This window comes from Zonotrichia leucophrys, chromosome 11 (assembly GCF_028769735.1).
Source record: "Zonotrichia leucophrys gambelii isolate GWCS_2022_RI chromosome 11, RI_Zleu_2.0, whole genome shotgun sequence".
NCBI classification, from domain to species: Eukaryota; Metazoa; Chordata; class Aves; order Passeriformes; family Passerellidae; genus Zonotrichia; species Zonotrichia leucophrys.
Genome location: NC_088181.1, coordinates 7,799,292 through 7,813,085, shown reverse-complemented (window position 1 = coordinate 7,813,085; position 13,794 = coordinate 7,799,292). Strand labels below are relative to the sequence as shown.

Sequence of the window (13,794 nt, the reverse complement as noted above, 5' to 3'; positions counted from 1 at the left end):
AGCTGTGTCGAGACCTACAGTATCCAAAGTGTCCCCACATTGCTCCGGGTGAGCCTGGCAGACTCTGAAACTAACTCGGATTTTCCTATCTCAGCCACAAAGTTCTGAACTTCACCCTGGCATAAAACATAACTTCTATTAATTTACTATAATTGGTTTCAAACTAGTCTTAATTAAAACCGGTGTGGACTTGCTTAACTCCATTGAAACCAAATTGAAATAAGATTGGAGCAGAATTGATTCCTTTCCGAAGCAAGCTAAAGCTGGGTAAGCTGGTTAAAGAGTATCCACAAGGGTATTTGCGGTGGTTTAGCTAAAATGATTTACCGCAATCTCTAATTGAAGCAATTTCAGCTCGGATATAGGCAGGGTAAGCTAAGAGTTGGCGAGGCCAAGCATCCTTCCCACCCGAGCGCTTTCCCCAAGGCATCATGTTTCCAGCTCAGCCCAGAGAATGATCTCCCCCAGCTCTTCTGGGAGCACCAGGGATAAACGCGGCGGCAGCCGGAGCTGGTCCGTGAGCCCTGAGCCGGCCCGAGTGCCAGCGGCGTGGGAGTCAGCACTGCCAGATGGTGCTGGGCGAAACCCCGGGCAGCGACGTGGGAATCTGTGCAGCGTCTCCCCCCGGCAGCCTTCCCCAGGATGTTTTGAATTTTAGCTTTTGCAAACACGGAGTGGCGAAGCCTCGCGGAGCAAGATAAAAATAGAGCCGTAAAAAAGGCAAATCCTCCCCTCCTCCTCTCAGAAAGCCGGCGCAGGGCGTAGCTGGAAACAGATGTGAACATGTCGGCAGCTCAGCTGGGCTCTGGAAAACCTCCACTCTCCCCTTTCCAGAGCACAGGATGCTGCTGACGAAACAAACCCACCAAAAATCTGGATTGTACAGCCAGGGGCTGTGCTCAGCCTGGTTTTGCTTGGACACACATGATATTTCTCCCCTATCTACCTGGCTAAAGAGCCATGGGTTTGTAATTCCTGACTTCAACATCTCGACAAAAAGAGGGTCCCAAAATGGTTGGGGTACATATATTGATGCCAAATGAGGCTTTTGCTGCTCCTTGCTCTCCCCCACCTTATGCAGGGTCTGTGCTCATGGCTGCCTTGGAGGAAGGCAGCAGGCAATGATAATCCTGATGGTTTTCCCAGTAAGGTTAGCAGTTCACTATGGCCCCATTTTTCTTTGCTAAGGTAAATCAATAAGCAAAAATGCAGCAAGGGTATAGCTCAGCCATTGCTCAGGAGCACAAAGTACCCAGCAGAGATGCAAACCAGGAATGGATAAGTTTCAAGGTGAGCTTACAGTGGGCTGAAGCTCCTGCATGGAAAGGTAAAGTATACAGAACACAACCTGAAGACATGAGCAGCAATCGGGTTTGCCAGGCCCTTTTCCTACCAATACTCATTTTGCTATTTTGTTTTTCACCTCATTCCTCACCTCACCCTACAAATTCCTCATAACATCTTTGGGAAACTGAGGCAGCCCAGCAAAGTAACTCCAAAGAAGGCTTGGCTATGACTGATTTATCTACACCATCAACTTCTCCTTTGTCCACCACTACAAATCAGTAATCCCAGCTGTTATTTGGGAATCCCCAGGCTTTCTGGCTGGCTGTGTGCTGTGACCATCTCAGGAGGGATGGATACCTGGAGGCACGCCAGGCGAGTTAACACTACATCTGGATGGTCTCTCCTGGGGCTTTCCAAGGCATCCCAGCTCCTCTATTACACTGCATCCAAGAAAACAAACAGATCAGCCCTTCTTTCAAATTCCTCTCCTCCTCAAGAAGCACAAGAGTGTTTCTGACAATCAACACTCCTGAACAGCTTCATGCCAGTAGGAAAAGAGATGCCACAGACACCAAACATCAGAAGCCAGACTGCTGAATTTGGAGCACTCAGGACAGCCTTCTTTTCTCCTGCCTGCTTGGCTCCTCTGCTCCCTGCTGTCACACTCCTGATTCTACAAAAGCTGCTGGAAACTGGCTCCTTCAAGAGCAAGTGGTTAATGGTGTGATGTCATCTGCCTCACTGCCTTTTGTGGGGAGGATGAGTAAGGAAGGGTTTCACTTTTTTCTTTCTCTGACACTGGAAATAGCAGTTTAGCAGATCTGAGCCATCTGACAAGAAGTCACCTTCTCTTTTCTACGTTTCATGGACCTCCTGCACACTGCAGACTCTCACCTGATTCTTGCAGAGGCTAGCCTAACATTTTACAGACTGTCTGGAGGTGGGACCTTGTCATACGCTGCCACCTCTGCAGACCTACAACAACACCATTGAAGCAATAGACAACAAAAATGGAGTGGTTCAGCTCACTGAGAATAAAATCCTCCCAAAGATGTGTCAAAAGCAAACTCCTAACAGAGAATATCTCCACTCCGGAATGCTGCATGTTCTCCAGGGGAGATACAGCAGGACTAAACTCAAGAGACTACATTTCTAAGGGACTTCTAGAAGTCTCCTCCAGAGTAACCCACTGACTGTATGGGATATCCATGGTCTGCCAGGGGAAACCAGTGACCTCAGGCACATTAGTGACTCCACATAAGGAATCAGACTCCCAGCAAACATCCTATAGTGTGAGGTGCTCAGAGGGTGCAGCACTGTCCCCACCACCTCCGGCAGGAAGCCAGGCAGGAGAGACCGGACCAAGCTGGAGAGGAAACAAAGGGCTGTAACTGTTTCACCTTACAAAGCTGTGCAGAAAGGAAGGAAGAGATGTGTGCAAGAGTTACCCTGTGCAAGGCAGCAGCTGGTCTGGCATCCTTTTGGAATGAGCTTTTGTCTCTTGTGCAGAGCAGAACTGTAGATGAGGCTGGAGGGCTTCCACCTACGGTATCATGGAATGGTTTGGGTTGGAAGGGACATTTAAAGGCCATTTAGTCCAACCCCCTTGCCATGGGCAGGGACCCCTCCCACTAGACCAGGCTGCTCAGAGCCCCATCCAATCTTGCCTTGAACACTTCCAGGGATGGCACTTCACATCTCTGGGCAATCTCTTCCAGTGCTTTACCATCCTCACAGTGAAGATTTTCCTCCTAATACTTAATCTAAAATTACTCTCTCTCAGCTCGAAGCCATTCCCCCATGTCTTGTCACTCCATGCCTTATCCAAAGTCCCTGTCCAGTTTTTCTGGAGCCCTTTCAGGCATTGGAAGAGGCTCTAAGGTCTCCCTGGAACTTTCTCCAGGCTGAACAACCTCAACTCCCAGTCTGTCTCCTCAGCAGAGGTGCTCCAGCCTCTGATTATCTCTGTGATCTCCTCTGGGCTTGCTATGACAGCTCCTTGTCCTTCCTGTGCTGAGGGCCCCCAATGTGGTTGCAGTCTTCCAGATGGGGTCTCACCAGAGTGGAGTAAAGGCACAGAATCACCTTCCTTGACCTGCTCACCTCGGTGACAATCACTCTCAGGTCATCTGCTACTTGTCTCAACTTTCCATGGTTGGAAAAGACACTCCCAAAGCAAAGCAGGCACTGGATTCCCATTGTACTGACCAGACTGGCATTTGCACAATCACTCCAAAAACTGGGAAGCTCTTGGGCACAGCCCTGCAGCCCTTGTCCCTGGAAAAGTGGGCAGAAGGTACCAGGGTGACACTCCTGGAGGCCAAACCAGCCACCCTCTCCCAGGGCAGCTGGAGCAGGTCAGGAGGAGTGCTGGGTCTCCCCAGCAGTGCTGAGCTGAGCTGGCCCCAGTTCATTGTGCTTGGAGAAGGCGTCGAGGGCAGCTGACCTTACGTAACCGGAGAACAAAGCGGCTAAATAAAAACTGGAGCTGGGAACGGGCTGCGGAAGTGGGACACGGCTTTCCTGACTAATCAACCAGCATCTGAAGGAAACCAAACTCAATGGCAGGGAAACAACTGCATAAACACATCCCGAGGGAAGAAAGGGAGAGAGAGGAAATGCGGGGAAGACCGTGGGGGCACTGGCCCCTTCCACCTCCACTCCTGCCCTTACTGCTTGGCTAGCAAAGCCTGGAGCACCAGGACAGAGAGCACAGCAGGAAATCTGCCACGAGCTCAAGGATTTCAAAGGGTGACCCTGCTTGTTTACCTGCAAAGCCACCAACTGCACATTTGGAAGGGCCTCTGGGATAGCAGAGGATTTGGGCTGGGATAGCTCAGCAGCTCTCCTCCCACTTCAATGAGAATTCAGTCTGAAGTGAATGAAGGGAATGGAGAGATTTAACCCTGGGGAGAAGTGGTAGGACCCTGCAGCCCCCACTCTAATGAGGAAACAGCATCCATCCTACTGCCAATACAGCACTGTCTGAACCACAGCAGGGAACAATCCCATATATCCCAGTACAAAACCAGTGACTCCAGAAAGGGGTACACCCTCTCTCTGTTGCCAGCACTTCATGATTTTTGCCTGGGAATGGCAGAGTTTTGGCTCACTTGCTCTCACCCTCCAGGACCATGCTCAGACATGGGGATTTCCACTGGCCACTGTCCTGCTCCAAAAAGTTCTCCCTTCAAGCAATCCTCTGGCAAAAGGAGTATTTTTCAGGAGCCTCTGGTTTTCCAGGCATAATCCAGGAAGGTCCTGGCCCAGCTCTGACCCTCAATTTCCCTGGGGGAACTCCCCAGCAGCCCATCCGGTCTCATCCTTGGGTGGTCAAAGCCAGACGGGACTGGGGCCATGATAAATGCCCAAGGCCAATGAACCAGCTCCTTTTCCCCCTCCCCAAAAACATCTGCCTTTGGTTAAAAGCCAATGACCCTGCAAAGCTCAGCTCCAAATAAATTCTTAAGGAACAATTTTCTGGTGCATTATAGGGAACAGGAAAATAGGTGAGGAAGCCAGAGCCCAGCAGGACCTGTGTGGGGGCAAGGTGTCCCACCCTGGGGCAACGGGAGCTCTGGCTGCAGCAGATCTACTCCAGGAGGGGAGAGCCAGACTCTTTGTAAAGGTTACACTTGAGTAAGTGAAGCCAAGCTACTCTTCCAGATAGCTAACAGGGGCCACGGCAGCCGTTAGGATCCACGCCATCCAGCCTGCTATTTTTAGATCATCCAGAAGGAAGGAAACCTCAGACAACCATCAGTGCGAGCTGAACTGCAGCTCCTCAGCTGCTTGGCCAGCGCTGCAGGAGCTGCTCCACCCAGGCAGGCTCACTTCTGACAGAGGGAGGATGGATGGGACTTGCAGAAAGCTCAGGGAGGTCACCAGCTCTGCAGCCCTCACCTCTCCATTGCAGAGATAAAGCTGCCAGCAGGAAACAGGTAGATCCACAAAAAAAAAATCCCACCCTGAACAGCCAAAGACCCGAGCTGGTTGCTGGTGCAGTGATTTATAAGACCAAGGAGGGGTGAGTGATCCAGGATGTTCAGAGAAAAAAAAGCCTGGGGATGGGAAAGCAAAGCCTCTCACTCTGGTGGTGATTTTGCAAGGCCCTGTGGCTGCATCCTCTGCAGGGAGAGGCAGCCTTGGCTCAGAGCTCGGGTTGCAATCCAAAGCTCACATGAAACGTGCTTTTGGCTGGGACGACCTGGCCTGGGGAGTACAACAGGGAGGCCCTTAAATAGCAGCAGAGGAGGAGAAGGAGAAGCCAAGCAACTGTAAAGCATGAACCACAGACAAGGGAAGGTGAAAAAAATTTCCCTGTGTGCAGGATAATTAATGAAAGGTTATTTTTTTTTTAATCTCTCAAGTCCCCAGAAAATAGGATCGTCCCTCTTCATCTCTCTCCTGAGGTTTTGCCAGGCACTCAGAGCAACATAACAGTTCATAGCCAATGTGGGCAGCCTGGCACAGGGATCCCTCTGCAGATCTATGGATGTTTTGGAGATCTGGGATTGCAGCCAGCATCTCATCCTGCACTGATTCTAGGGCTCTGAGGGCTTTTACAAGGAGAAAAGAGGCTGGAGCCCAAGGTCCCATAAAAAACAGGACAACAATGACATCTCTCCACACTGGCCTCTGGGGCATCCTGCTGCTAAACTGAGCCCTAAATCCCCAAAACACAAACTAGGGGAAAAAGAAGCAAAAATAAAAGCAGCACCCTGGTCTGTGCCATGGCAGACTCGATTCCCAAACTATGCTGGGCGGGGATGAAGACATTGATTTATTACTGTAAAATAAGCTTCTCCTTTTGCCTGAGCAAACCTGACTGGTGCCATGGAAGATGGGGAGAGCCCAGGAGCAGGGAGGCACGGAGCTGTGGCACAGGGGCACTCACTGGAGGAGCTCAGCTGGCCAGGCCTGGCTGGGACATGCAGCTCCACGGGGCCAGGTCGCACGTCGGAGCCATCGGGGGGACCGTGCCCCTCCTCTGTCTGTCCTGCTGGGGACGAAGCAATCTCAGCCAGCAGCTCCAGGTCCTTCAGGATAACCTGTGGAGAGAGGGATGGTGCAGGGTGAGCTTTCCTTTCTAAATCCACACACAGAGAGGGTGAGGTGGGAAGCAAACACCAAATCCCAGCACACTGAGAAAGGTACAGTAAAAGAGGGCTACCTACAAAATTCCAAGTGGAAATTTCAAATGTTTGCAGAGGGGATGGGGAAGGAAAGACAAAAGAGAAAAAAAACCCCAGTTTCTGCTCTGAGAGTCCCAAGGAAGAATATGAAATCAAACCAAATTTACACAATCAGGAATGGGCTTGCTTTCCCCTTGTCCCACTTTGTGGAAATCTGGGATTTGTGTTCCTTTCATACCCTCAGATTTAGGACAATTCCAGGAAGAGCACAGGGATGTTCTGGGGGCACATACCAGCCAGCTCCCCTCCGCAAGGCAGCATCCCAGGGAAGGCTCAGCTCAGGATGTCAAGCCAGAGCTGCCATTCAGATTTCATAGCTCTTTCTTTCCAGAAGTCACCAAATCAGTCTATATATAGCACTTCTGGAGAAGTTATTACTGGGTGGGTTTTTTTTTCCATCCCCAACCCTTCTCATGTCTCAGGCTATTTTGGGTCCCCCTTCATTCAAATGTCCTTGGGTTGAGATGTTTCATGAGCTGTCCCTGATGCTCTAAGTGCAGCAGGGCTGTGCAGAGCAAAAAGGCTGCCAAAAAGGGTCAACTGCCACGTTTACTCCTCAACATCTGGCACAGCACATTCCAACCACCCTTTGCCCACCAGCACAGTATCCCAGGCTTTCCCTCTGCTCTCACAATGCATCTTTCTGAAGAGCTGCAGCTATATAGGAGTTTTAGTTTCTGAGATAACATAGAAAACCCCTACCCTTGGGAAAACAAAAAGCCATAATTGGTTGTTTTTTTTTTTTATCATGCTGGAAAATACAACCCCTTAAAATCAGAAAGAGGAGCTCCTCGGTTTTTCTTTTGCACAGATATCTTAAGCTGAGTGCATTTTTGGAGCTTTTTTTTTGTAACTAAGGCTGATTTTCAAGCCCCCAGCAGCCTCAGAGCAGGCAGTGTGGTGTAGAGGCTGTGTATGGTATAGAGGCAGTGGTGAGGAAGCAGCCTGCCACAAGCACCACAAGGCTCCAGCACGCTTGGGAAGACCCTGTGCCTATAAACATGATTAAGTCTCAACTCACAGCTCCCAAAGGCAGGGAAAAAAAAAAAAAAAGACAACAACTTGTACTGCTGTCCCTGAAGAATACAGCACCTCTGTGATGCTGTCAAGGCTGGGAGCTCACTGCCAGCGTGGGAGGACCCTGCCATCACCAGCCTTCATCCTCTTCCAGGGAGAGGAGTCTGTGGTCCCTGGCAGAGGGCAGACCTTGGTTCTCCCTCCCTGCAGGATTTCAAGCACCTGTGGCTCAGACAGAGATGCTGGCTGTGTTTAGTTTTGAGTGGAGGATGTCCCTGAGCAGAGCCCAGGACGCCAGCTCTCCTGAAGCCCTGTGTAGGTTCTCTAGTGGCTCATCATGTGACTCAGCTGAACTTGCAGCCTTTGAACAGGCACCAGCTTGGTTCTCAGGCTCTCACAATGGGGAAATAACACCCATAAAGGCTTCCAAATCATGTTGGCTGAAACTGGCAAAGGGACTCAGGGCTTGGCTATGAGGGCTGGCAGTCAGGCAAGAGCCAGGATTCTCATTCATGTGGTGCATTTTGCCAAACCCAACACAACCAGGAGCTGAGGCACTGTGTAGCTGATGTACAGCATGACCTGGCCACTCATGACTGCCTTCCTGCTGCACTCACTGCTGCCCTGGTGCCCCCACCCAGCCACATCATCCAGCTGCGTTTTTACCAGCAACTCTGACAGCTTGAGGAAACACGACCAAGCCCCCAAGCCAGGCAAGAAACACCCCTGCTGCACCCCAAAGCTTTCAAAGTCATGCCTTGAGGTCAGATCCTTAATCCAGCCTCTCAGAGCTGTGTCATGAGCCCCATCTCTGAGATCCTGCCTGGGTTCAAGATGCTCTGGCCAGGGTAGCCAGGTCAGCAGAGACCAGCACCACTGGAGGGTATCCAAGGAGCGCACAGCTTTGGAGAGGTTAAGGAATATCCCCCCTGTGGCAGGTTACAGGCAGGAGGCGGAAAAAGCAGCATAGGCTGAATTTTGCCACTGAAAAACATGGAGGAAGTAACAATCAGGAGGGATCAGTACTTGAGCACTGGGAGGAAGAGCAGGCAGCAAAGAGCTGGGGTTTTCCAGCCGTGGGAAAGAGGCAGGAAGCTCCAGCTCCCGCTGATTCTTCCCGCACGCTCTGGAGAGGGTTCCCAGCTGGGGACAGAGGAAAGGCAGGAGTGCTTGGTATGCACTGCACATCGCTGTGCTGAGCAGAGCTGGAGCTGGCTGGCTTTGTGCGAGCCAGGAGGCTGCAAGAAAGCAATATCCTGCCATTGCCATGGCAACGGCCGGCTGCGCCAGGAGCCAGCCGGGCCCATCCCTCAGGAGCCCCGCGGCCCTCGGACCCACAGCGCTGGAGCTGAGGGCAGAGCCCAGCCCAGCTGCCAGGCAAAGGTGTGATCCGGACAGCCAGCCGCAGGATCAGCCCCCAGGAGCGTTTTCTGATCCCAAGGGGATTTCTGGGAAGGTTTCCCAGTGGGGATGAGACATAGGACAGTGTGCCCTGCTGTGGGCAAACGTGTGCCTGGCTAGTGTAAATAGGAAGGAGCAGGAGAAGCAGTGTCATGATGGATGGGGAGACCTGTCCAATGTCTCAAGCCATTCCCAGCACAAGGATGAAGAGCAGCATGGAAGAGGATGAGCTCTGGGTGGCCAGGGAATGAGAAGCAGGTTTCCAGACAGTTATAAATAAGCAGCTATTTCTCCTCTCTGAGAATAGGCAAGATTTCTCCCTGCGTTGCCTCCAGAGCACAGATTTTGAGGGCACACACAACTGTCAGCTTCTCCCGATCTAGGTCAGGTTAATTTGCTGCTTGTTCTGGTTGAATGGAGCTGAGAGCAGCTCTGCTGGCAGTGGCACAGGGGGAAGCAGCCCCTGGATGGGGTGTGCTGGGTGGGATGCACCTCCCTGTGCGTGCAAAGCAGTGCCTGGAAGATGGAGGGGCATTTGCCTCTTGTCAAAACCCTGGGCTGGTCCCAGCCCAAAGCAGAGGAAGGGGAGGGGACCCCAAATGTGCTGCAGACCCCTGGGAGTGAGACTTAGCATTCCACGGCACATGATGACTACTAGGACACCAGAGCAGGCTGCAGCAGCAGCTCCTGTGACACATGCAGTGGGAGGGTAAGACTGGCTCCTCAAGGTGCTGTCCTTGCTGGTATTTACAGATAAGCTGTGAAAAACAGGAATAAATTAAAATGCCTGTGTGCATCAGGGAGATGCTCCTGGATGGCCTTGGATGTCCTAGTGGACATCTAATATTCCCTGGGCAATGAAATGGGGCACTCTAGATCAGGTTATTCTTGCCAAGGAGAAGATGGGAATTCAGCTGAAGCAAGATACTACCAAGACAGAAAACAAGAACATGAAGGGCTGCAAAGCACTTCAAAGAGGCCCAAAAATCTGGGAGGCTGTGGAAACCCCCATGGCATTTCCAGGACGGGCAATGCAGGTGGTGGAGAGACCCAGTAGGAATAAGGAAAAGCCAAGGATGCTGCTGGGTGCTTTCTCCTTCTCCAAAACATAAATGTAGCCCCATTTGTTTTATATTTTTCCTCCTTCCAATGCTTTTAGCTGTAGCCAGGGAAGGAGGTGAGCATGGGCAGGCAGTCCTGGAGCCAGGAGCAGCCAGGAGCAAGGCTGGCTGAGCCCCAGACACACACAGTGTGAAAAGCAAACTTGCATCCCCCCTGCCTCCAGCTTTAAAGGCAGAAAAAGAAAAGAAAGCCCATCATTAATCTTCCCACACCAATTTAACCAAACCTCTTTTTAGGTCCCCAACACAGCAACTTTTATCCTCTGATCTTGCCAAGATCTACTTTTTTTGCCTTCCCAGGAGAGGATGGGGAGCAGAGGGAAGGCAGAAGGCCTGGGGGCTTCTCCTCTCCTCCCCAGGGCAAACCCTGCCAGGTCACACTGACACATGCTAACAGCAGCAGCAAATACAGCTGGGAGTGGGGGAAGGCCCTTGGTAACAGAGCTACAGCCATCCCAAGCCACGCTGAAACCTGAAAACTCCCTGCCCACCCTCCTGCTTTTGTAAATCCCCCACTGTCCCTGTTGCTGGGGGTGTGAGGGCCAGGCCTGCAGCACCCAACACTGTCACAGCTCAGAGCACCCCTTTAAATGTGTTTAATTAGCACACATGGGAGCTCTACATGCCACCTGATGCCAGTCAGGGCAGGATGCCAAGGAGATATTTCATAGAATCATAGAATCCCAGAATATGCTGAGTTGGAAGAGACCCACAAGGATCATCGAGTCATGGAATCCTTAAGATTGAAAAAAAAAAATCTCTAAGATCATGGAGTCCAACCGCCATGCTCACAACCAAACCATGTCGAAGTGCCACAAGTGCTATTTCTTCATGCATTGGGGGCAGGGAAGGATGCAACACAGGTTCAGCTGGTGGATGGGGCTGGGAAAGCCCTGGAGTATCCCATCAGGCCATGCTGTGGGAGGCTGGATGCCTGCAAACCCTTTAAACTCAACACCCACAGTCCCAGAGCTCATGACAGGCAAAGGGCTTGCTTTTATTTGCTGTCTCCCACCCACCACCTCCCTCTGCACACAGGGAACCAGGCACCCAAAGGCCAGCTCACCAAATCTTGCATCCTACATCTTCATCCCACCCTAGACCCTCTCCAAGTCAGCCTCCCAGGACAGAGACTGCCTGTCCTGCATGGCAGTCAGGTTTTCTGTGGTTTTAGTCTGCTCCATAACTTCACCCAGGAATGCTACAAGCACCACCTCAAGCCCAGATTGCCAGTTTACCCCAGTTGCTCACTGTACACATAAACTGCATATACATGTGTATATGTAAGTTAGGAAATTGTGGTCTGAAACTGGGGCTAAGCCAAGAAGCTCCCTATGGATCATACTCTCCACAAAGAAACTTCCTATTTCTGCAGGATGCAGCACATAGATCATTGTTAAACCAGGTGGTCCTGAGTCCACTGAGAAAGCATCACCCCACTTCAGCTTACAAGCTGCTTCCACTTATGGCAAACCAGGCTAACTGCATTTTCCACTATCTGACTGGAATTACACACATTTCCTTATACCCCATTTCAGTCCCAAGCTCACCCTCAGGGTCCCTCTCAAGAACCAGTTGCCTCCTTGCTTCAGTACCTCATAGCTTTGAGCCTCCCTCCAGAGAAGCTTTACCACCAAAAAAAGTTTAAATAAAGTCAGGCATACATATATTGCAGTTCTCCTCTTTGCTGTCTTTAGCTTACACCTCTGCTTTGCATCAGCTCACAATATTTCAGCTGTGGCAGGTGAAAGGCCAGGAGCTGGAGGACAATGGCTCTAAATCCATCAGAGCAAAGCTCCAAACCAAGCCACACTAAGACAGCTATTTGCTTTGGCACAAGCCTTTGTTCAGTGTCATTGTACTGGGATTGGGTGCGACAGGAGAAGTTTGCCAGGATTCAGTGTGACAGCAGAGCTCAGAGCAGGGCACAGACCTGGCTTTGAAACCCTGCAGTGCTGCAGTGAGACACGGCAGCGGGACATGCAAAGGAAAAAGATGACTATCAGTATACCACCATCCCAGGGTTTTCTTCTCTTCTAGTTTAATATTGGAAACCCAAGAGGGGGTAGAACATTTCAGCTTCTTGTGGGAAGTTGGCTTGAGGGTCATGCAGAGGTTCAAGTACATCAGAGAACCACATAATGGTTTGGGTTAGAAGGGACCTTTAAAGACCATCTGTTTCCAACCCCCCCTGCCACTGGCAGGGACAACTTCTGCTAGAAAAGGTTGCTCAGAGCCCCATCCAACCTGAACACTTTAATGGATGGGGCAGCCACAGATTCTCTCAGCAACCCGTGCCAGTGTCTCACCATCCTCACATGGAAGAATTTCTTCTTTGTAACTTATCTAAACCTGCCCTCCAAAGTCAGCAGCAGCCAAGGCTTAGTTCACTCTCTCTAGAGAAGGTCACCAACTCTTGAGGAGACTTCTGAAGGAAGTGCTTCTGTACTCAAAGCCTTGCCCAGCCACTGGGCAGGTTTTCATGTTAGCAGAGTTGAGGAAGCCAGAGTCTATCCTGCTTCACATCAGACACCAGCTCCACCTCATGCGTCATTCCTGCATGACTCAGACAAAAGTCCCAGCACAACTTTCAACCCCCAACAAGATGGAGGGGAGCAGATAAGCAAACAGGAACATGTTCAGCCATAAAGAAACCATTTCATTCTGGAGCCGGAAAAACGAAAACAAAGCAAAGAAAGAAACCGAGTGGCGTCACCGCTTTGCAGTTTTCTCAGAGATGCCTCAGCTCCTGTTGTGTTCACTTCAGCTCAGTGCCTGGATCCATTCAGAATCCAGGGACCTGAGAGACTACATCCAAAGCTGCCTTTGCACCTTGAACTTGTAGAAGGAGGCAATTTGAAGAATGTGTCTTCTTTTCAGCAGGGGTGCCTTAAGCCTGCAGGTGGAAAGGTCCCACTCACTGTTCCCAAACAGCATTTCCTAACTTTTCATCCTTCCTAACATCAGTTTTTCAACCAGGGCAGCAAGCAGATAGTGCAGAAAAACCCACTCCCAGCAGGATCCAGTTACGTCTTGTAAGGAAGTTTTCAAGCACATCAAATTTTAAGCAGGGCTTTCATAGATTGCCTTCAAAACCAGGTCTCAAAGGCAGGACAGAACATCTCCCTGTCAGGAAAGCACAGGAAGCAGCATGAGGTGACGCAGTGCAGCAGCACAGCATCTGACAGAGAGGAATCCTGGATCCTGACTTGTCTACATATCAAAGGGAACTGCCTGCTTCAGCTCTGCTCCAACTTCTCTGTGCTGCCTTTGTGAATCTTAACGAGGTCTCTTGACCATTTCTTTACTGGCACAGGAGAATTGGGTAGGAAGGGGAATAGGAGAGATGGCAGAGATGACTCAGGACACTGCAGATGCATCATGAGTTACTGGCCCCTGTTCAGCACAGTGGAGGTGGTGCAACACCCTGTGCTACTTGAATGACAAAAACAGGGGTGAGAACTTAAGGGGCATGGATCTGGCTCCATCCACCATGAGTCTTCCTTTGCTTTGAGCTTGATCATTTATGGCAATGCAGAGAGAGACTGAGAGCAGCTCAGCAAGACAAGACCATAAAAATAAGGTGCCTGAGTACAGTCTTGCAGTCTGATGCACAGACTAGCACTGACCCTCTGAAGCCAGATTGCCCTTTGGTGATGAGCTGGTGACAAACAACTGCTCCAGGGCACATCAGCAGAATGACAGGTAGCCTCCAAACTGTGTACAGGAGCCAGGAGAACTCTAGGCACTACAGAAGGATGCTCAACCTTGCT

At 50.8% G+C, this 13,794-nt stretch overlaps 1 protein-coding gene across 1 annotated transcript in view; it reads right to left on the bottom strand.

The window, feature by feature from the left end:
- VAC14 (VAC14 component of PIKFYVE complex) overlaps positions 1 to 13,794 on the bottom strand; it is a 58,917-nt gene that overhangs the window by 24,766 nt on the left and 20,357 nt on the right. The window contains exon 13 of the mRNA XM_064723373.1: positions 6,185 to 6,338. Within this exon, the coding sequence (XP_064579443.1) occupies positions 6,185 to 6,338 (154 nt within the window). The remainder of the gene's footprint in view (positions 1 to 6,184; positions 6,339 to 13,794) is intronic.